General features: G+C 36.7%; 1 protein-coding gene across 4 annotated transcripts in view; it reads left to right on the plus strand.

Moving 5' to 3' along the window:
- USH1C (USH1 protein network component harmonin) overlaps positions 1 to 21,891 on the plus strand; it is a 48,384-nt gene that overhangs the window by 13,874 nt on the left and 12,619 nt on the right. For 2 of the 4 annotated variants that reach the window (XM_051803972.1, XM_051803969.1), the window contains exons 6-15: positions 87 to 111; positions 538 to 595; positions 1,354 to 1,457; positions 2,461 to 2,545; positions 2,651 to 2,710; positions 2,992 to 3,048; positions 4,852 to 4,994; positions 5,486 to 5,551; positions 8,644 to 8,768; positions 10,870 to 10,946. In XM_051803972.1, coding sequence (XP_051659932.1) covers positions 87 to 111; positions 538 to 595; positions 1,354 to 1,457; positions 2,461 to 2,545; positions 2,651 to 2,710; positions 2,992 to 3,048; positions 4,852 to 4,994; positions 5,486 to 5,551; positions 8,644 to 8,768; positions 10,870 to 10,946 — 800 coding nt within the window. Of the gene's footprint in view, positions 1 to 86; positions 112 to 537; positions 596 to 1,353; positions 1,458 to 2,460; positions 2,546 to 2,650; positions 2,711 to 2,991; positions 3,049 to 4,851; positions 4,995 to 5,485; positions 5,552 to 8,643; positions 8,769 to 10,869; positions 10,947 to 11,690; positions 11,741 to 13,910; positions 14,064 to 14,421; positions 14,539 to 16,681; positions 16,928 to 18,801; positions 18,859 to 20,376; positions 20,497 to 21,891 lie in introns of all 4 variants that reach the window. The other 2 variants (XM_051803971.1, XM_051803970.1) reach the window with 2 other exon arrangements.

Below are 21,891 nucleotides of genomic sequence, written 5' to 3' on the forward strand. Positions count from 1 at the left end.
ACCAAAGATTATTAATAGATTACTGACTCTTATTAATAGATTGCTGATGATCTGTAGAAACTTAACAGAGAATTTTTCTTTTTCAGATGTTGGCATGATACCTGTCAAAAGGTAAGGGTATTTCATGTGAAAACAAATTAGATCACTTATTTTCACTTAGCCTTTTGTATCCAAAGAACCTGTGTTTATTATGAAAATGTTTTGAATGCTGATTAAAATGTCATTTTCTTTGTCTGTCTGCATAGACATTTGTATAAGCTGTTCGAGTTGTTATGGTTCTTTTTACAGTCTTTCTTAGAGTTTCCTAAAATTGTTTCGCTTGAGGAGGTTTGATCAATTTTATATCTGACCAACTTTACTAGCTTAAATAATTGCATTGTTGTTTGATGTTTTATTTAAATTGCTGGCAAATAAACCAGTTGTTGTGAATGGTATCCAAAGAAAGTTGTGAATGCAAAATAGAAGACCACATTCAAAAGTAGCTTCTTGAGTACATTTTTATTTGTGCCATTATTTTAAATTGTTTTCTTCTTCCAGTTCAGCAGATGAACCCCTTAAATGGCAATATGTAGATCAGTTTGTGTCAGAATCTGGGGTAAGAGATCAATATTTTATTAACATATCTTCTGGGAAATCTGTAATGGTTCTGAAACAGTTTGTCCTCTGACCTTATCATAGAAACTATTGTTTGTATTTCTATGATGCAATATCTTGTTACAAGTGTTCTGTTAGAAACATTTTTTATGATATGAAATTATTCTAGAACCATTAGGTAAAAAAAGGGCAGGACACAAATGAAATAGCTTTTACTCATTAATTGGTGCTTTATTTTGCTTGAGTTTATTGACTTCCCAGCCTGTAGTTCTACTGTATAAATCTTTATCAGATTATTTTGCCTGTATTAGGTGTATTAGTGGAGGAATGACAACTTTGAATGCAAAGGGTTGCAGCAGTGAAAAGAAATACCACAATTACTGTTCTTTCCCTTTCAGGAAGAAAGACTTAGTTCAATAGCGAGCACTATCGTGTATTTCTCCAGCCCTATTGTCAGGGAACAGCTAAATTATTATTTTGCCATATCACTTTCCTCTAATTTTTCTTCAGCCTTTTCTGAAGACCAAGTTTGACTATTTAAGTAATCTTCTCCAAATTGATAAGTTCAGTCTTTCACCTTAGCCATGCAGATCCACTGAAATGACTCTAATTCACATTCATTTCCAGTAGGATAGGACCTTGGAGGAATCTTATCTTGATGTTGGCAGGGTTTCATTTTGGCTATAGGAAATTTTATAGTAGTCTTGATATGAATTTAAGACAGAGTAACATCTGCAACATTTTTTAATCCCTCTATAGGAAGCAAAGGGCAGTGTTGCTGGACTTGCTTCTTCTGGAGGGAGAGACAGTAAGGAGAAGAAAGTCTTCATTAGCTTGATAGGTACAAAAGGCATGGGGTGCAGGTGCGTAGACATTTGTTATTTAATGTCACTGGTTTATTAAGTGAGACATTCAAGGCAGTTATTTCCATCCTTTGTTGCTATGATATCATGAAAATAAAGATCTACGTTGGATCAGAAAGGCAAACTGCAACAGCAGGGTATCTGTGGCACATATTACTTATTTTTAGACAAAACATAAATACCCGTGTTAAAATTTCTGATATAAACAAAACAAAACAAAAACCATCATAAAGCTATATCCAGTTCCTAAAATTAATGTTGAATCTGCAGGGTTTTTTTAGAAATATGATTCTCTGATTCTCAGACTCTTGTCCTCGCACTAGTTATGGAGGTTTTGGGGTAGAAGGGATATTGTAGAATTTTTTTATGTATTTAGGAATATGTAGTTGAAATTGCCAGGAGTTTTCTTTCATGTTATCTGGAGGATATAAAGACTTCTAAAAATTATTTACAGACCTGGGAGGGTGGTTCAACATCACTTGTTGGATATATAATCTACAAAAGTAGTTTCTGTGTTTGGGCCCAGCTTAGATGGCAGCTTAAAGTTTCCAAGCTAGATGTTCCTCTGGTTGAAACATCCTTCTTGCTTCTAATACAAAATCCTAAAAAAATAACACAGTTTTATACACAGAGTATACTGCAGTTCAGTGAGTAAACATGTGAGCAATTAGTAATTCTTCATTGGGTTACTCGCTTTCAAATACTGTTGGTGTCCCGTAGAAGGTGTAGGTCAGTATACTGTATTAGTTGCAACATCTAAGGCAAAATCTAGAAGCTTGAATATTTTTCTTTAAGCTTTTTTTAAATAAGAGTTTTGTGGTGTAAAAAATAAAAAAGCAGGATGATAAGTTGTTATGGTGTTTGTTTCAGAGTAGGTTCATGCCATAAATATTCTTTTCTCCTAAGTTATTTTTGATTAAACAACTAAAACTATTCACTGTATTATACTGTATTATTCTATAAGTATCATCCTATAAATGTTTTGGGTTTCTTATATTACCAGTATTTCCAGTGGTCCGACACAAAAACCAGGCATTTTTATCAGCAATGTTAAGCCGGGTTCTCTTTCAGCAGAGGTGGGCTTAGAGGTGAGTATGTCACCTTCCAAGGTAGGTACCACAAGGACCTCTTGTTTTTATTTAATATATGTAGTAACTTAGCATCTGTACTAAAATTTGTATTAATTTCTTTAGGTTGGTGATCAGATTGTTGAGGTAAATGGAGTGGACTTTTCTAACGTGGATCATAAAGAGGTAAGATCAAGTCTTTCTAATTCCCTGAGTTTGTAGTTGTCAGCTTATTAAACATCTCTCTAATCTTCCAGGCCACAAAAAATTGATTTTCATACTAGGCTACTAACTCAAGGGGTTGAATGGAGCATGGGAATGTGGAGGTTTGCATACCTACCACCTTGTTTAGTTCAGGTGGGGGTTCTGAAAATTCCAACCTTGACAACCAGCATCTTCCATTGAATATATACTGGCCTTTTTTACCACTTGTTTCAGGCTGATTTTTGTTTTGTTTTAATTTGCAGGCTGTCAGAGTGCTCAAAAGTAGTCGTACTTTGACTATCTCTGTGGTAACAGGCGCTGTAAGTAGTATATTTGTAAAAGCAGAACATTGGTGAAAATTCCTATGTCAGCAAATAAATGGTAAACAGAAAATTATAAAAACTAAACCTCCGTTTCTTTGTAAGATCTGTACCACTAAATTCTGTCAAACCAGGGCAGTGTTGAATGGCTTTCGATTATTTCATACCATCCAAAGTGTTCTCAAATGAAACTGTTTCATGATTGTGGGCCAATGCAAAACAGTTCCCTTTACAGTGGAAATTAAATTTACCGTAATGGCTTCTCGTGTTTGAGAGCTTCTGTTCAAATAGATATCTGCTTCTGCTGAAACATAAAAGGTAAATTGGATTGGAGTCAAATCCTGAATAGATGATGTCTTAGTCTTATTCCAAATTAATTCGTTGTGTAACTCTTTATCTGATCTATTTAGTGTATCAACACATTGAAAATTGTTCAGTTTTCCATTTCCACTGTTTCTTACAACACAACTTTAAGCCTTTGGGGCTTAATCTAAAGCCAGTTGAAATTAATTAAATCTTCTCTCTGACTTCAGTGTGACTTTTAATAAATGTTTGAATGTTTTTACTGCCTTAATCCTTCTTACTGCAAAGTGTGTAGTTATGTACAAGAGGATAATCAAGTTCCATAGACTAATCAAAGATGGTGTTTTCTAATTGTCTTGCAAATGAATTAAATGGGGGAAAAAAAGATGTAATAAATCACTTCAGCTACTTCCTAAGGGTTGCTACATTAAGGAATTAATGGTTTATTTAAACTGCTCCTATGGTAACAAAAGATGCAGTTGTCCAAAGACGTTGTAGACATTGTTTAAAAAAATACTCCAGACCCAATTATTAAGCTCCAGAAACTCAACATCCTAAGGACTTAGTTTCAACTTCCAGATATGTTACAAACTGTTAGAAAAGATGAGATCTACTCCAGTGTGCACCACTGGGGTTCTGTCCTTAGAACAGCAAACTGTTGCTATGAAAGTGTTCTGTTCCACATTGCTTCACCTTGCGTGTCTCTCCTTTCCTCAATGCACATCTTTGTACTGGAGAAGAGATAGCAAAAGGAAATAATTTCCCTACTCCTGCTTTTCATCAGCAAAGACTAGGGTGCAAAGGCATTCTTCAGTGCCTGCTTTTGTTTAAGCTGTCTGAGCCTTAGAGACATGAAAAATCCTGCCTTCCTAATTTAACATGGGGTTTTAATTTCAGAAATGAAAATTAGATAAATGTTATCGATGTTCCACTATGGAAATATCTTCCTTGAATAGGAAGTAGTGATGTTGTCTTAACTGTAAAGCAAATGAAACAGGAACAAAAACAACTGAAACACTTCAACTATATAATGTTTTGGGAATGTGTGTTCCCTGTGTTTGGGTTCCCTGAATGACGGTACCTTTCAGCAGCAGCCAGGCATGAGAATATTAAAACACAGTAACTATGTAGTTGTCTTCACACTGGGAATCATTCAATGTGCTGTTCTCTGACATTTCATTGCTCAGTTAGGTTTCAAGAAGGTATAATGTCAAGTTTTTTTCTGGGTGACACACTGAGCAGGTATTTGGCATGATCCCTACACTGTTGTTGCATGACTCCTATGAGGTGTTGAGCACATCGTAACTTGGAGGATGAAATTGGAATAGCTCTTTGGAGTGAAGTGTTCAGATCTTCCAGGGTCTTTCAGAATGCCTTCCTCAGAAAAAGTGAGGAAATGGCAGATGTGCTAGTATGTAGTTGGTTTTTGAATTATTTCCTAAAAGAACTACATTCATGAGTTTTTCTCACAACTGATTTGGGTGGTGGTTGTGATTGCAGGGGAAGGAGCTGTTCATGACTGAAGAAGAAAGACAAAGAGAAGCACGTCTCCGTGAGCAAGAACGCCAGGAGTTAATGCATCAGAAGCGGCTTGCGCTGGAGACTAACAAAATCATCAAAGAGCAGCAAGAGAAAGAGAGACTGTAAGGATTGTGTATAGGACAGTCTGAAAAACTTACCTTGGGTTTGGAAAGGGCATGGGAGACAGGAGCACACTGTGATTTCTGTGACAATTCTCGCAGAAGTGAGAAGATTCCCAACTTAGATTAACTTGATTTTGCTGTTGCAGAATCTCTGTTCATAAAATGCTTATCCTGTGGTGCTCTTGACATTCTGGGTTTTCAAAGCTGATGTCATTCAAACCCATCTCGAGCAGAAGGGTCACTTTGCTCCCTGACTGTCATACCTCTATGATTCAGTGTCCTTATTATCCAGATGGTCAGGAATCACCTCGGGGTTCCTATGAAAGCATACTGAACCCTTGGTAGCTTTAAGATGACTTCTAAAAATTTTCCCCAGTATGTTTGTATTTATTGTCTATATCTTTTACTAACTATATGCTGACACACTTTGTCCAAGTTCTTACTCAGAAAATACTATTTTTACCATGGTGTCCTAATTCTTCTTATTACAGAAGAAAACTGGAGATTTCCCAGAAGGCTGCAGAGGAAGAAGAGAGATATCGCAGAGAAATAGAGCAGTAAGTAGAAATCTGACATAGGCAGTATGCCACCTGAAAAAGAGTTCTTTTATATTAGGTCTGGGTAAAAACATTCTGCATGTTCCTTTCTAATAAAGTTGTGTAATGTTTCCATTTAGCTAAATATAGGGTCCAATACGTATCAGTAAGTACACCACAGTTACAGAATAGGAAACTGATCTGAAAATCAGCACCTGGAAAACATGAGGCTTATGACAATAATAAATTCAATGTGAAATTGAAGTTGAGCACTTATTTTTAAAATATGTTATTAAAATATAGAGAAACTTAGGCTTAAGGAAGTTTTGTGTCTCTAAGCTTCTTTACTCTGTTGTCTTCATTTAATTCTAACAGAAAAAAATTAGTACTGCTATGAAGCAGATCAGGTTAAAAACAGAGAAGAATCACTAAAGAGTTGGGAAACGTGTGTACTCGGGGGGTTGGTGACATATCCACTTACCTTATATTTTAAAAAAACAGAACACAGGTAGTTTGTTCATGATTTGTAAGACAGAATTTAATAGTCTTTTCAGGCTGTCAGTCAGTTCTGACAACAAAAGCTATGTAGAGTTAGACAGGGGAGGTTTATGTTAGATATTAGAAAAAGGTTCTTCACCTCGATTTTGGTTGGGTACTGGAACAGGCTCCCCAGGGAAGTCATCACAGCACCAAGCCTGACTGAGTTCAAGAAGTGTTTGGACAATACTCTCAGGCACATGGTGTGACTCTTGGGGATGGTCCTGTGCACAGCCAATGATCCTTGTATGTCCCTTCCAACTCGACATATTCTGTGATTCTGTAAAATAAGGACTATGTGCTGCTAACTGACTTGAGTCATACATTTTAACTAGGCTTTTGCTTTTCTAAGGTGAGAATTAATTAAAACAGTGACACCAAAAGCAGGCAGTTCTGTAACCTATTTTATTCAGGAAATCTGATTTTTATTATCACAGTCTCATCATCATGGCTAGGCTTTGCAAATGAAGATTTGGGAAGGGCGCACAGTCTATTCTTGGTTTTAAAAAGTTATGGTTCTAGAACAAGACACATTCAAAGATTGTATCATTATATAGTCACTACTATATTTGTTACTTCAGCATTTTTTTACATTTGGAAGTTTGAAATTAACCAGTATTACATATTGTTATTTTCACAGTACTTAATTTCCTTTCTAAATGTTGGGAAATTACATGAAAGAAGAGTAAGTTACACAGTATCTCTTTTGATCTGAATCTGTAAGGTGCAAAAAGGAATATATTTCCCAGCTGTCACAAGAGAAAAATTTTCTGACAGTCTGGCCTTGGGCTCTGCTGCAGCACATGGATGAATTCTTATGCCTTTCCCTTTTCTAATTCCTGGGGAACTGATAATCCTGTTCTTTATTATGGTCTATAATAGAAATCCCTGCAAAAGCCAAAAGCTGCTATAAAAGCAGACCATCACAGATGACAAATGGCTCTGTTCTCCAAATCCGGATTGCCTGTCTGTTATAATGAATGTTGCATATCTGCAGTGCTCTTCTGAACTAAGTGCATCTTTACTCACTATGGGGGGGCTTTCATGCCTTGAGGCCTTCTCATTGTAAGGTGTAGCGTGGCTTTATACTTCCTTGTATAACTTTCAGGTGCTGCTCAGGCACTGTAAAAGTTTTCCATATTACAAACCAAAATGTTAAGTCAGTGTCAATCTCCTTGGTGAGGAGGAGGCAGAATGGTAGTAGAGGAACTTAGATGAAATCTAAAGCTTAGATTTAATAAGCAGTTGTGGCAGGCAGTTACACTAGAACACAATGCTTTCCTGCACTAATGGTTTGTGAGGATCACCGCTTGGTATCTTTTAGAAATCCTTTCTGCAGTAATTCCTTGTATAAAGTCACTACTGTGCTGTTTTTTGATATCTTGCATGCATTTTTGGAAAAATTTTCAAATGTGCTTCAATGGCAGAAGTCCCTAACCCCATGTCCTTCAATGTAACCCCATTTTTTATGGAAAACATTCTGTCCATTGTTCCCTGCTATTGACTATGCCTCTAAATTTAAATACTGAGCTCAGCTACAGATTTAAGACTTCTTTGACCACACGTGAATATTTTTTTCAATTTATTTAGCTAATTTAGAAATCCAAGTATAAGTAGCATCATATATATCTAAGACCTGGTAAATTTTGGCACCATGTATCAGCTTACCAGTTCAAGACCAGCTATAGTCAAAAATAGATCTTGGATCACTTAAGGCCCCATATATGAAGCTACAAGCTGTTAGGTTATACGACACTTCTGTTGTGACCTACTTGGTATTTGCTGAATTTTCCTTTGAAATGTTTTTTTTTTTGGATCACGGTGCCATTCTAGGTGCCTTCTAGGTAATTTACTTGTTCTGCAAACTCCTTTGTCCTGAAGTGTGACACTCCCTCTCTGCCCTCTCTCTCTACCCCTCCATTCCCCTCTGTTCTCTTTTTTTATTTCTTTTTTTTCATTTTTTTTTTCTAGAATCCTGAACTTAATGTGGTTTGTGTTTCAACAGTATTTAGTTCTTTTTGGGAAGAGTCACTTTTTAGTGCAACATAGAACTATGTGTTTGGGAAGCAATCATCAAAATGGATCTAAGATATAGAAGGAAGATACGTACTTTTTAGGTATAATTCACCATTGTAATGTCTGATTTAGGCATGTGATAGATGTTCTGTCATCCAGTGTTATAGTTAAAACTGACTGTTTTTCTAATAGATACTTCCAGTTCTAAAAATGAAAAATTACTAGCTGAGAGATGTTTTTTACTTCAGTCAAGGGGACAGTCAGTACTGTAGTGTATCACTCTGGGCTTAGTATCTGTGCAGGTGTTTATATAATTGGCCTTAAAAGTCTCAATATAAAATAAGAATATTTTACTCAGTTACACTGTATTTTGCAAATTATCTTAGTAACTTAGTAAATGAAAAAGAATGATGAAAGGAATTTACTTTGGGAGAAGGAAGAATTTATTATGCTTTATATTAAAAGAAAAACTAAGCATACTAAACACAAATAATTGTACTGTATATATTGATTCTGTTGTTTTGATACTTGGAATTCCTAGCTGCATTTTTTTCCTCTAGGATAACAGCAGAGGAGGAGAAATTTAAAAAGGAGTGGGAAGAAGACTGGGGTCCTAAAGAACCACCCAAGTCTTTAAAAACTGTAACTGCAGAAGTGCATTCTGTCCCACGTTCCAAACACAAAAGTAAGTAATTGATTTCAGCTTACCTCCTTGTATTTGTTTCAGACATATCACTGAACTGTATGGAATATATCACCAGTTTGTGTCCAAGCCAAGTTGGTTGGTGCTAATAACACCAAGGTTGTGGGTTCAATCTCTGTACAGGCCATTCACTTAAGAGCTGGACTTGGTGATCCTTGTGGGTTCCTTCCAACTCAGAATATTCTGGGATTCTGTGACTTGGTTATTTTCAGAAGGCTGGAAACACACAGTAAATTAATTTAACTCTTATTTAACAGGTACCTATCTTGCAAAATTTACATCCACTCTAATAGTCATGGTTGTTAACCATCAGCAGCATAAGGCAAAAATTAAAAAAAAAAAAGCTTATGAGGAAATCGTCTTGAAGTATAAACCTCTTTAGCTTGGGGTTTTGGTGCATTGTTTTCCATGTTTTTTCTGTTCAATGTTTTGCTTGTCAACCTTTTCACAATTTGGGTTAGAAGGGATCTAGTTCCAACCCCCCTGTCATGGATGGGGGCACCTTCCACTACACCAGGTTGCTCAGAGACCAGTCCAACCTGACCTTGAACATTCATTCCAGGGATGGGTATCCACAATTTCTCTGGGCAACCTGTTTCAGTGTCTTACCACCCTCACAGTAAAAAAATTTCTTCTTAATATCTAATCTAAACCTATCCTCTTCTAGTTTAAAACTATTCCCCCTTGTCCTGCCACTACATGCCCTTTTAAAAAGTCCTTTTTCAGCTTTCTGGTAACCCCTTTTAGGTACTAGAAGGCTGCTCTAAGGTCTACCCAGAACCTTCCCTTCTCCAGGCTGAGCAAGCCCAGCTCTCTCAACCTTTCCTCATAAATGTGCTTCAATCCTCTGATCATCTTTGTGGCCTCTGCTCTGGACCTGCTCCAGCAGGTTCACATCCTTCTTATGTTGGGGACGACAAAGTTGGATGCAGCACTCCAGGTGGGGTCTCACAAGAGTGGAGTAGAGGGGGAGAATCACTTCCCTCAACCTGCTGGCCACGCTGCTTTGGATGCAGCCCAGGATAGGATTGGTTTCCTGGGTTGCGAGCTCACTTGGCCAGGTCATATTGAGCTTCTCATCCACCAGCACCCCCGAGTTCTTCTCAGGGATGCTCTCAGTCCTTTCTCCTCCCAATCTGTATTTGTGCTTGCATTGCCTCAACCCACATGCAGGACCTTGCACTTGGCCTTATTGAACTTCATGAGGTTCACACAGGCCCACTTCTCAAGCCTGTCCAAGTCCCTCTGGATGGCATCCCTTTCCTCCAGCATGTGAACCTGAAAATGGATTTGATATCACTGGGCACTCTGCTTCAGAATTAGTCAAGAGACGGAGGAGGTTCTGTTTGTACATTGCAGTTTTCCATGAAGAATCGCCCTGAATTGTGTCTGACTTACTTGTCTTAGGAATTTAAGGCAGAGCATAGTTGACAGTTAAGAAGTTACATGGGAATGTACAAAGAGTATGTGGAGAGCGTGCTAAAATTGTATTGTAAAAAAAAAAACAACTGCAAAGTGCTCGTTGCATAGTTTACAGGAGAACTGGGCCTATTCCTAATGTGATTATATTATTTTGTGTATGACTTCAGCGAAGTCACTTAACTTTTCATGAAAGAGAAACTGAGATAGGGAGTTGTTTCTTCTGCAACCATCTCCTACCCATTTAGTTTTCTGACTCTTCAGTACAATATTTTCTCTGTGTAGCATTCGCCCCAGTGACAGTGCAGTAGAAGGCCAATACTTCTTTTTGAAGGTACATATCCCAGAACTGCTGATGGTTTGGTTACAGGAAAAACCGCCTACCTCTGCACCCACCTTCATCACAGAGCAGACTAATGATCCACATGCAGATTTTAACTGCTCTTCAGAGTTGGAGGAGGTTGGAAATTGATTTGATTCAAGCAGGAACTTACTTTTTTTCCTCTTCTCAATTATGCAGAAAAATATCTTGTTACTAGCTACTATTTTCTTATTTCATGGAAACTTCTAATCACACATTGCTGATCTCTTTTTCATTTCATGGGAACTTCCAGTTAGACTGTCACTTCTGTCTCCTCACTCCTTTCCTCCTTTGTTTCTCTAGTAGATTTAGAGGGAGTTGCACATGACCAGCTTGAAACAGATGACATGGATGAAGTGATCATGAAGCAGGACAAACAGGTTTGCCACTCAGCCTTAACATCCTATCCTGATTCAAATTCTTCCTGTGTCTCACTTCCTCCTGACAGTCAGTCTTGACACAGAACTGACCATTTGGTTTTCCTAGGGTAAAATTCCTTTGGTAAAAGATTAAAGGTTTTGATGCTGCTGCTGTCATTGCTTTCTAAAGATACCTTGATATTAAATCTAACAGTCCTACAGAAACATGGATTATATTGCAAGCTCTGTGTGTTATCAGTGTTTCATATATAAAATTATGGTAAGAGATTGTTTTGTATGTTTTTAATTAGCAGTATGTTTTGTATTATTTATGCACTTGGCTTGAAATATTTTGTCCTAGGAAATGGAGTTTTTCTTGTCTCCTCAAACACCAGTGTCCTGCCACAGGCTTGAAGGAGTTTGAATATCTGTTTCATTTTAAGAGGGTTTATTAAAACTACTGTAAAGTAGGACTGTGACCATGGAAATCTTAGCAGTGCATTGCCTGTGTGGTTCTGTATGAAGTTTACTTGTTGCATTTGCTTTGTTTAACATAAAGTGTGTATCATTAAAATAAGGGAAACATAACTAAATGTACTGGCACAATTTAACAACAAATTGACTAAGAACTTGTCATGTAATAGCAATCCTTTGGTGTTTCGCCTTCAAATAAATTTTAATGTTACATGTGTCAGCACGGATTGATCTGCATATGAACAAGTCCTTGGCTTTTCTTCAAAAAAACGACTTCTTTACCTTTTTTAGCTTTTGGGTGGTTTTATCGATATGAAGGAAAATTTCCCACCATCCGTAAGGTACAAAGTGTGATATGTAAATGTGTTTGCTGTGTGTTTGAATTTGAATTCCCCATTTTTCTTCTTCTCTGTTATTACTGAGCATTCTGTATAGTCAAATGCTTCTTCTTTTAACATGTGCACAAATTAAGATGCATTTGAATTGCACGTGTCTAGGAGTTTGTCCTTTTGAGTGCTTTGGACTTTTGAGTTCTACCAGCTGCAGAGGGAATTCTATGTCAATACTTTGCAGGTGTTCACTACAGGTAGGCAGTGCATGTCTTTGTGTTCTCCAGAAGTCCTCGAAATCATGTATATTAAAACCCCAAACAGTACAGAGAAAAAAATTAAGTGGGAATTAAATACTCAGTTCCCAGTTACACCTTTGCAAATTTCCCAGTAGGAGAAGTGCTGAAGGCAAAAGGGTGTTAGGCATGGGCATCTCACAGAGTGAGCAAAAAAACTGCAGCAGTCTTTAAGGTGATAGAAAATTTTTCTGTCTCTAGAGATGCTGCTGAAGTATTGCAATTTCACTTTATCAGAGTTTCAAATTTGTTCTCGCTGTTGCTTTATTCTCTTTATTTCTTTCAGTGTGTCTTCGCCATGTTATGGGGGTTTGCTATGATGCTGTGTGCTTTGGTGTGGTTTTTTTTTGTAATTAACTGTGCTAGAATTGAAATGAAGATTTCTTGTGCCTGTCTTCTGAGAACTCAAGGTTTCTGAGGAGGTCAAGATTGTTTCTGACAAATGAAGTACTTGTGTCACCATTCAGGACTATAACTTTAACCTTCTATGCTGCCAGGATATGCTTGTTCTCCTTAATAAAGAATAGGAAAAGATGGTACACTCCAATGCCATTTTGTTTTGCTAGCAACTGTAAATCACCATGGATCTGTAACCTGTGTGAAAGCCAGTGCAGTCAGGATTTCTATCTGAAAATTCTAGATGCATGTTATGAAAACTCAGTCTCTTAGCACAAACAGAGTATTGTTGCTGCAAATATAGTTTACAGAATGTACAAAATTCCTTTTCATATAGTAATGAAGATCTTACACAATTACTGTTGAACTCTGACACAGTGTGCACTAGAAACTTCAGAAGATGTATTTTTAATCTTTTGCTTTTAGAAATATTTTTAAATCTGGCAGTGATGAATTTTCATCCTACTCCAAATTGCTAGTGATTTTTTTTTGTTTTGTTTTAAAACCAAAATTTCACTCTGTACTAAAAATATCTGTAATAGGAAGTAAACTGAATCCATGGGGAAAATTGGTGGAAAGGATGAATCATCCTGCTGTATCTGAATGCAGAGAAGACAGCTAAGATTGTCTGATATATGTTCATCTTCTGGAAGACTTTGGCCTGTGTACTGCTTAGTGTGCCTTTGAGTTCAGTAATTTTTCAAACATTGGTACCTAGCAGGTTGATCTGCCTGATGTTACATTTAGTAGATGGTACTAAATGTATTTTCTAATTTTTTAGTGAATAATATCGACAGGAACAGAGGCTTCAGAAAGACTAAGCACCTTTTCCCTTTGGTTGCACCCTACATCTAGAATTTCAGAGTTGCTTTGTGCTATATTAGTTAACTCATCTGGGTAGATTTTATCCAGTGCTTGTAGGAGCTACATGGTCTTTGTGATGCAGTATTCTTCCTTGGAAGCAATTCAGTTTCTGAACTGATCTAAGCCTTTCCTTTATAATTCTTTGTTTCAGTTTTATTAAGGGATGCAGTGCTGGTTTGAGGACATATGCATGAACCTGTTTTATGCATAGACTATCTACCTATACATGAGCATCTGTCACCTGAAAACAATTAGTCATTTACATATATATATATATATATATATATCAAAGTGCCAAAACAGAGATTGCAAATCAAGACCCAACCAAAACTGTTTGATTTATTCAAAGTTTTGTGGTTGACCTGTGTGCCCTAAAGTTGTAACTTGCAGAGGAGAAAAAAAGTTGAGTTGTCTGATCTCATCCAACTTATGTTAATTGGCAGAGGCCCTCCAAAAAAAGTTCAATTTCCTGCAAGTTGCTAGGTAAATGGACTGTAGATTTTCTTTTAAAAGACCATCCCCATGCTTGCATCGACTGTAATTAAATTTTCAAGGCCGGCACTCATGTACCAAGCGTGAAGTTTGTGGTGGTTTTAGTAAATGATTTTTGTAAAAAAACTTCTCAGAAAGGGAAAGAACGAAAGAAGTCAAAAAGTGATAGCTTTTGTGAACAGAAGAAGAATAAAAAGGAAATGGAGTTTGAGCAAAAACTCGCCAAAGAGAAAGAAGGAATGCTGGAGAAAGAAAAACAACTGAAAATAAATCGTCTTGTGCAAGAGGTATGTTGTGATCTATCAAGTGCAAAATTATATTGAAAAAAATGAGCTGGATCTTTAGTGAAATTATCTTAGCACTTGCTTAATTATGTCAAAGGCAATGAAGTTTTAGTTTCACTGCAAAACTCTATTCCCACATTTGCTTGTTTCTAGTCAGGTATTGCCCAAACAAGGATAGCTCTGCAGTTAATGAGTGTCCACGTGTAGTGATGAATTTAATGAAACACAGCAAAATAGGGAATCATCCTCAAAAGCATTATTGTTTTTAAAACTAGTTTAAATGGCATTTCATGCTTGTGAAACATGTTTGTATTGTGACCATACCTATAACCTTTTCTCACGCACCACTGTTATGGTTAAGGTATCTGAGACAGAAAGAGAGGACCTGGAAGAATCGGAAAAGGTGCAGCACTGGGTGGAAAGACTTTGTCAAACACGGTTAGAACAGATTTCCTCTGTGGAGAATGAGTCTCCTGAGGTAAAATTCTGGCTTTTCCATATACTGCATGATCTCTAAATAACTCACTAGCTGTATTCTAAAAGCAACAGGTTTTTACCAGCAAAAAATCTGTCTTTATCTTTCCCCCTCAGCCTTCATTCTAAGAGGGGGGAAAAAAGTCAGTAAGGGATGAACTACCATCTATACCACTTTCTGTTTCTATATTTTATGAAGATTCAAACATTATTTTAATGAACTGGTTTTATTTTGTCTTTAAGTATAATATCACCACAAAATTAAGTTTTATTGACTCATGAGCTGTTTGGGCTAGGTGGGACATGCTACTGATAACAAAACTGAGACTAGAATACCCAGCTATATTTATTAATATGTTATGAAAATAAGAACATCATTGATGATGAGCTCTTTGTATGCTTCCTTGTTTTACGTGACATGAAGGTACAGGTTAAGAAAATGACAAAAAGATGAGAAACTCCCAAAGACTAGGGTTTGGGTTTGTGCTTTAAATAGTCCCCTTAAATTAGGGGAGTTGCAGATAGTGATTGTGCCTTAGAGCCTGATAGTTCTATATGTGGAGAGAGGCTTTCCCACCATCCTGCTGCCCTGGCTGTTTTCCAAGTACATCTGGTTTCAACAGGAACACTGCAATCTGCTGAACTCCTGTGGGATCCCCAAGAAATCGTAACCACAAAAGGGACCCTTGGGGAACACTCTCGCATGAATTTCCTTCAGGTCAATGCAGAGCAGCTCTGAAAAAAGCAGCTGATCTTGTGTTCTTCATGGCCTTAGGCTCAGATCCATGTGGCTTTTCAGTGCAGGCCTTTAGGACACTGGAATGATTATACTGAATGTTCTCTTAGTACGTAAACTTGGTTGCATGTGTTCTGCTAGAACTTTGTCCCCCTTACCTTGTAAAGTAAGAAGGAACATTACGGATTACAAACACTGTTGTATTTTCAGAGCTCTACCCAGATTTAAGACAAGCATTCTGTATTGTATTTGTTCCATCAATTCTTCTATTACATTATGTATAAAGGCTCTATTACAATTTTTCTTCAAAACTAAGCAGTTAAACTCACATAAAATACAAAACCTGAGTGCTTCCGAGGGATAAATGCATCTGAACAATATTTAGGTACTACAGGCATGAACTGCTTCTTTGGTGCGAGAGCAGTCAAGATCTCTTGACCTCTGCCAAAGGAATACCTATTTTTCAGTACCAGGGGTTATGTTAGATAAGGAGATCCAAAAAATGTTAATAGCATTACCCACTTGAGAGAAGTGGTGTTGTATTAGACTAAGAAGAATGTGTCTGTCAGACAGTTCATCTATGTAATATTTTCTCAGCTGAGACTACACAGTAGCAAAATGAAGAAGTATGGACTGAATTTTCTTAAATACTTCAGTTTGATAACTGATAAAAGAAATCTTAGCAACTCTAAAAACATACATAGAATCCTCCTCCATACACACACAACCTTATTTTTTGGGGTTAGCTGCTTATTATGTTCAAACTCTGGAGTTTGTTAGCCCCACAATAGATCTGGTATGGAATAATTATCCATATATTATAAGAGATAAAATATTTATAAGATATTATAAATTATAAGATCTCAACCCCCTTGAGGATCTGAATTTCATAGCACACTAAAATTTTGTTTTGATAGCTGCTTAAGCGTAATTTCCTTTCTTGTATTAATGTGTGGTTATGTTTACATGACATTAACCCCTTTCCCTTTTTTAATGACATAGAATTTCAGGGCCTGTGTTTGATTACTTTCTTTTCAGATAATAACCATTGCAAGCAGTAATTTTTACTTTCACTTCATGAGAGTTAGAGAGAGAAGAGTTGTGATTTGTCCTGTGATTTTACCTTCTGAAGACTTCATATTATTGGGGTTTTGTGGGGTTTCTTTTGTTGTCCCCCCTACCGAAGCAGCCAAGGCTACTGTCATTTTCTTCTGTTCAAACTAGAATCCCAAAGAGTGCTTTTTAAAAAGACTTTCAGAGAAAACGTTTGTGTATATTCTGTGTGGGAGAAGCCAAGAGCTTCCTGTGCAGGAGCAGTTAGACTGAGTGGTGTTCTAGGACTGGTCACTAATTTCTTCAGAGCTGTTGCAGGCAGAACTGCTGAGGCAGGTTTCTCTTCTGTTGCACATAGCTGGCAAGTGGACGTCCTTCTGCTTCGCCTTCTGCCACATCAATGCGGCGTTTTGCCGGTGGCCTGCAGCTTCACACCACAGATCTTGATGATATAAACTTAGATGAAGTTGACAAGCCGAAACAACGCGCCCCACCACCTCCACCGCCACCCACAGTCACTCCAGCACCACCACCTCATCCACTTCCTCCCTCAAACGTCCCACTTTCCAGAGGTCCAGCCCTGTCGGTAACACCAGCTTCCCAGGTGACCTCATGATCTGTTTGGATGCATGTGCCCTTACCATTCCCCTGCGTGCCTCCCGCCCCTGATCCATCATCCACTTTGTCCACTAGATCTACCAATCTGCCATATGCAATGCTGCAAGAGAGAATGAGATGGTTTCATAGTTTTTTAGTAGTGAATGCAGTCCAGAGGTAGCTTTATTTTAACATTTTTTAAATTTAAGTCAAGAGGACTTTGCTCTCCTGCCTCCATACACTGTAACCCTATCACGTGCAGATGTCTTAGGCGGAATATGTAGGTTAAAAAAAGACAATTTGGTCTTGAATGTTTAAAGATTTGAAAAACAAACAAACAAAAAACAGTGGCAGGCAGTGGATTTAATTCATTGTTAAATTTGAGAAAAATATCTATGCAGTGAAAATTACTTATGAAAGTGTTTTAAAAATGTCATCAAATTGCTTTGTTTGGTGAGAAGAGTGGACAAGGAAAATTGGCTTAAAATCAGAAAATCAAACTTCTAAAAGGTCAAAACAGTATCAATTACCAGTAAAATAAAGAAGCAAGAGCTGGTAATCTGGTTTGACTTGTTGAACACACAGGAGTTAGGGATTTCTTTGAGAAATCCTATTACTTTCTCTTTATTACAATCTGAGTTCAAAAGAGGATCAAATATATGAAATCTTGTGCCAGATCTCATCATGATTCCCTTTGATAAGCTCTAGTTAGATTCATATACTTGTTTTTGTGGCAAAAGATTCTTATTTATTTCAAAGAGCAGAAGAGGATCCCATACAGTCACTTCTTTGCTACAGAGTTTTTGCATGGATTGACTGACTGGTTTGGGGGTTTTTGCATGTTTACTAAATAATGTTTGCATGATTCTGGTTGGGGTGGGGAAGGATATGCGAGTTAATCACTACTTGGAGGAAACCAATAGATTATTTTTTATGTAAACCATGAATCTCTTGTAAACTTAAGTGGATCTCTGATAGTGCTCAATCTGAGTGGTTTTATATGTTTGAAGTGCCAAGATGCTAGATCCACTGAAACAGAAATATCAAATGTTCTTATGGATAACAAGTTTCCCAAGTTATTTGCAAAATAAAAATTATGTGAAAGGAAACAGATGTACAAAATAATACATTGAGAGGAGAAATACACTCTTCTAAAGCTAAAAGAAAATATTCAGACAGAAGAAGCAACATAAGAACTGCCATACTGGATCTGACCCCAAACCAATATATTCCAATATGTGCTTCTGGCAGTTTTTCCCTGTGAGATATGTTAGAAAAAAGAAATTAATAATTAAGAAAAATAGATTAGGTAACAACCAATAACCTGCCTTCAAAATTAATGTCAGTTTTCCCTGAATATAATTACTGTATATGAGGAAATATCTAGGCTCTTAGTAAAATATTAATACTGAGCCAAAGCTGCTTTGTTTTTAAGTAGATAACTCAGTATTCCCGATTTGGCTTCAGAAATGGAAGAAAAATTAGAAGCCTGACAATTTATCCTTGGTAGTTTTTACAAAGCCACTTTTTAAAATCACAGATAAGCAGAAGCAGTGCATTTGTGTGACTTCATGGATTAAAGATCTTGTGTTTGTGCCTGCTAAAGCCAAAAAGTAAGACAGCTGTAGTTGTCCCATAAGTTCACTTTCCTAATATTATACAAACTGGTAAATCTCTGTGTTGGTACATTTTTGGTTTTTTCCCCAAATCATTTAATTTCCAATTCAACTCGAACAAATACCTGACAAAAGGAATAAAATCCTGTCAAATACTTTCTTGACAACTGACTATTAACATATCGGGTATAAATGGTCTGTTTCTCAAAATTATTATTAGCTTTACACTTTATATGAACCCAATATTAAGTCTGTTATTGTTTAGGTTGTAAGAAACACCTCCCACGTCGGCAAAGTATCTTCTGTGTCAAGCAATCCACTGGTATGTCACGTGCTGTTAATAATGACTGTGGTTTTATGAACTTCCCATGTAATGCTAATGTCAAGCAAGTGTCAAGGGGTTTCTCTCTGCATGGCTAATTTATTTAAAATTCAGCACATGGAATTACGTGTGTGACTCCATTGCTGTGTTGGAAGCTATCCAATACCAAGTAGTGGAAGTGACTCCTAATGGTCCAAGGATTTCATGTTTCAACAGCTGAGCAATATACAGTCCATGTTTGCATGTTCTAAATGTCTGTATGTCATGGAGCATGTACTTTGTTCCTCTGTCAAGGCAAAAGAATCTAGTACGAATCTATATTTTAAATATGATGTGTCCTAAGAAGCAAGTTTCATCTCAGAGGGAGCAACATTTGTTTGATAGCTCTTTGCACTGGTTTTGAGTCAGGATGGCCAGATGTCAGGTTTCCCCATTCTGCACTCTAGAAAAATCTGTTGCTAAATTATGTGGCTCGGGGAGAAATCATCCAGTTCCAGTGCAGCTTTAACAAATTGGTATCTGTGAACCTGTCAATTTTGATTCTTCTAAGATCAGAAAGCTTAACAACACAATATATTTTGCAGTGTTTAACAACATTAGTTAAGGGATATCCACAGGGACTTTCAAATATCTGGTTCCAAACTTTTTTTTTAAATTATTTTGAAAAGGATACAGGGGAAAAAAACCACCACAAAAAAAAATTCCTCCCTTAAAAAAAAAAAAAGTGGTTAACCAGTTTGCTGGAAGCAAGTAAATAATTTCAGAGGATACAGCTTGTACTATATGAGTGATATCTGGAACACATCACATTTCCTATGAGAAACATTGAGAAAAGTGTGTTAAGAGTTGCTGGGGTTAAGTCAGAAACTGAACCCACAGGGCTCAGTTTTGAACTCTTTTCTTGAATAAAACTCTGCTTGACGTCAGTGGGAGTCTTGGCTGAGTGAGAAGTGTAGGATTGGGTAGTACGTGCGGAATGATTGGGTCTCAGATGCCTCTGGTATCTGTACTTCCTGGAGTCAGGGGCAGGTAATTAGTGTAACTAACCCTTGCCATTAAATCAAGATAAGTTAACTTAAAATTCTTTATGGAAAGCCATTTGCTGCAGCCCTGGAGATTTGTATTTTAAAAAATCTATTTAGCCGTGGATTAGTTAAAATCTTATTTTGGGTTCACTGTGTTCTTGCACTGAACTTCAGCAGGTTTTTTTTTTCCTGTAGCTTCTCACTCAGTTTGTTGTCTTTATAGGAAAAATACCAAGAGCAGGGCTGAGATTTTTCCATACTCTTGCTGGTGAAGCCAGAATTTAGGGGCAAAACTACTGTTTGGATACAAGAGAAATTGTATTCTGGTTTGTTGACTTTGTAAGCCTTAGTTAAAATAATTCTGTAATCTTTTTCTTGTGTTAGTGTTGCTAAATTCATTATGATAAGCTGTTTGAATTGAGGTGTCTTGATAAAATGATGGATTTGCACAAATTATGTTGTGAATTGTAATTTTCTTAAATTAACTCCATAGCAACTTGCTCCAAGTCCACCTACCCAACGTCACCCAGGGGTACCAATAGTCTCTAAACCAGTTATGCTGCATCCTGACCCAAACTTTATGGTCAGGCCAACAATCAAATCAGAGGCCCTGGTAAGCCCTTTGATATTTTTCTTCTGAGTGCTCCAGTACTTTGGGGGGTTGTTTTTGACACGTCCTCAAAGAGTCAATGTTTGTCTCATTTCCTGCTAACTAAAATTCATGTATTTTCAAGTGATCAGTAATGGTAAGTACAAGAGAGTATTTTTCTGTATTTTTCCCATTATCTAAAAGCCACTTTCAGTGACTATTTTGTACAAGGTTGTATAATTCCAGGGCAGTGTATAGCCTTAGAATTTTTATGTCTTATTTTTCATTTATTCACATGCTTGGTTTTGTTTTTTTATAAGTTCTGAATCCATTTGTCAGAAATGAAATAATAAAACTTAATTAAACTGTATTCTTCCTCTGTAAATAGTCATGAACACAATTGAAATGTAGGTCTATACCTCATTATGTCATTTATCATAATATACATATATATATATATATATATATATATATATATATATATATAAAATCCATATATATCTTTTCATTTCCAGATAAAAAAGTGTGTTGTTATATCAGACTCCATTATACTGGTCACGCAGTGTTACTGCAAAGTTGACTCACAATCAGATTCTTTTTCTTCTTTCATTTCCTTTTCTGTTTCAAGTGTAAATGAAAAAAAAAATTCAGAGGTTAAACATTTTAGAACCAACCATGTTTCATCTTCTGGGAATTGTAGTATATGAGGGAGGGCGAGCCAAGGCTTACGGAACAAAAAAAAGATAAATACTGCTCTGACAGGTGATAACTCCCAACTGACAGCCCCTTAAAATTTACCTAAAATACATGGTGGACCAATTAGTAGTATTTATTCTTGATGTTCATCATGACTTATGCTGTTTGCATAACGAATTCTGTGTCTGTTACATGCATGTGTGTGGACATGCCTGTATATATACATTTATATGAGCGAAACAGTAAGTGATGGGAAAACATCATATTTGCATTTCATTTATTTAATTAGAAGCTTCTGCTATTTCTGACAATAAATAATGTGCACAATATTCCTAGATGTTTCATCAAAGCACAATGGATTTTTTTGTCATTTATTGCTTTAATAATTTAGATACTCTTGTTCCTTTATTTTGCCAGTTACACTTTAAACAAATTTAAGTGATATATAGTAACTTGTTTTCCCACAGCCATAGCCATCTTGAAACTTCTATATTATAAATGGATTGAATGATAAATGAAAGCAGTTTTTATAAGTTGCTTAAGAGAAGGCAGGTATATGAGCTAAAAATAAATTCAGATCCCTCCAGTGTAATGTTTCCTTCAGTTGAAGCTCTCATTTTGTTTGTGTTCAGTAATTCAGCATTTCTAAGCAGTATGAAATTCCTCAGGGGAGGAATGAACAGAGTCAAGTCATAATCTGCAGTTAATATAATCTAGCTCTTG

The sequence above is a fragment of the Manacus candei genome, unplaced genomic scaffold, assembly GCF_025592945.1.
Source record: "Manacus candei isolate 608988 ecotype Guabito, Panama unplaced genomic scaffold, ASM2559294v1 h1tg000060l, whole genome shotgun sequence".
NCBI lineage: Eukaryota > Metazoa > Chordata > Aves > Passeriformes > Pipridae > Manacus > Manacus candei.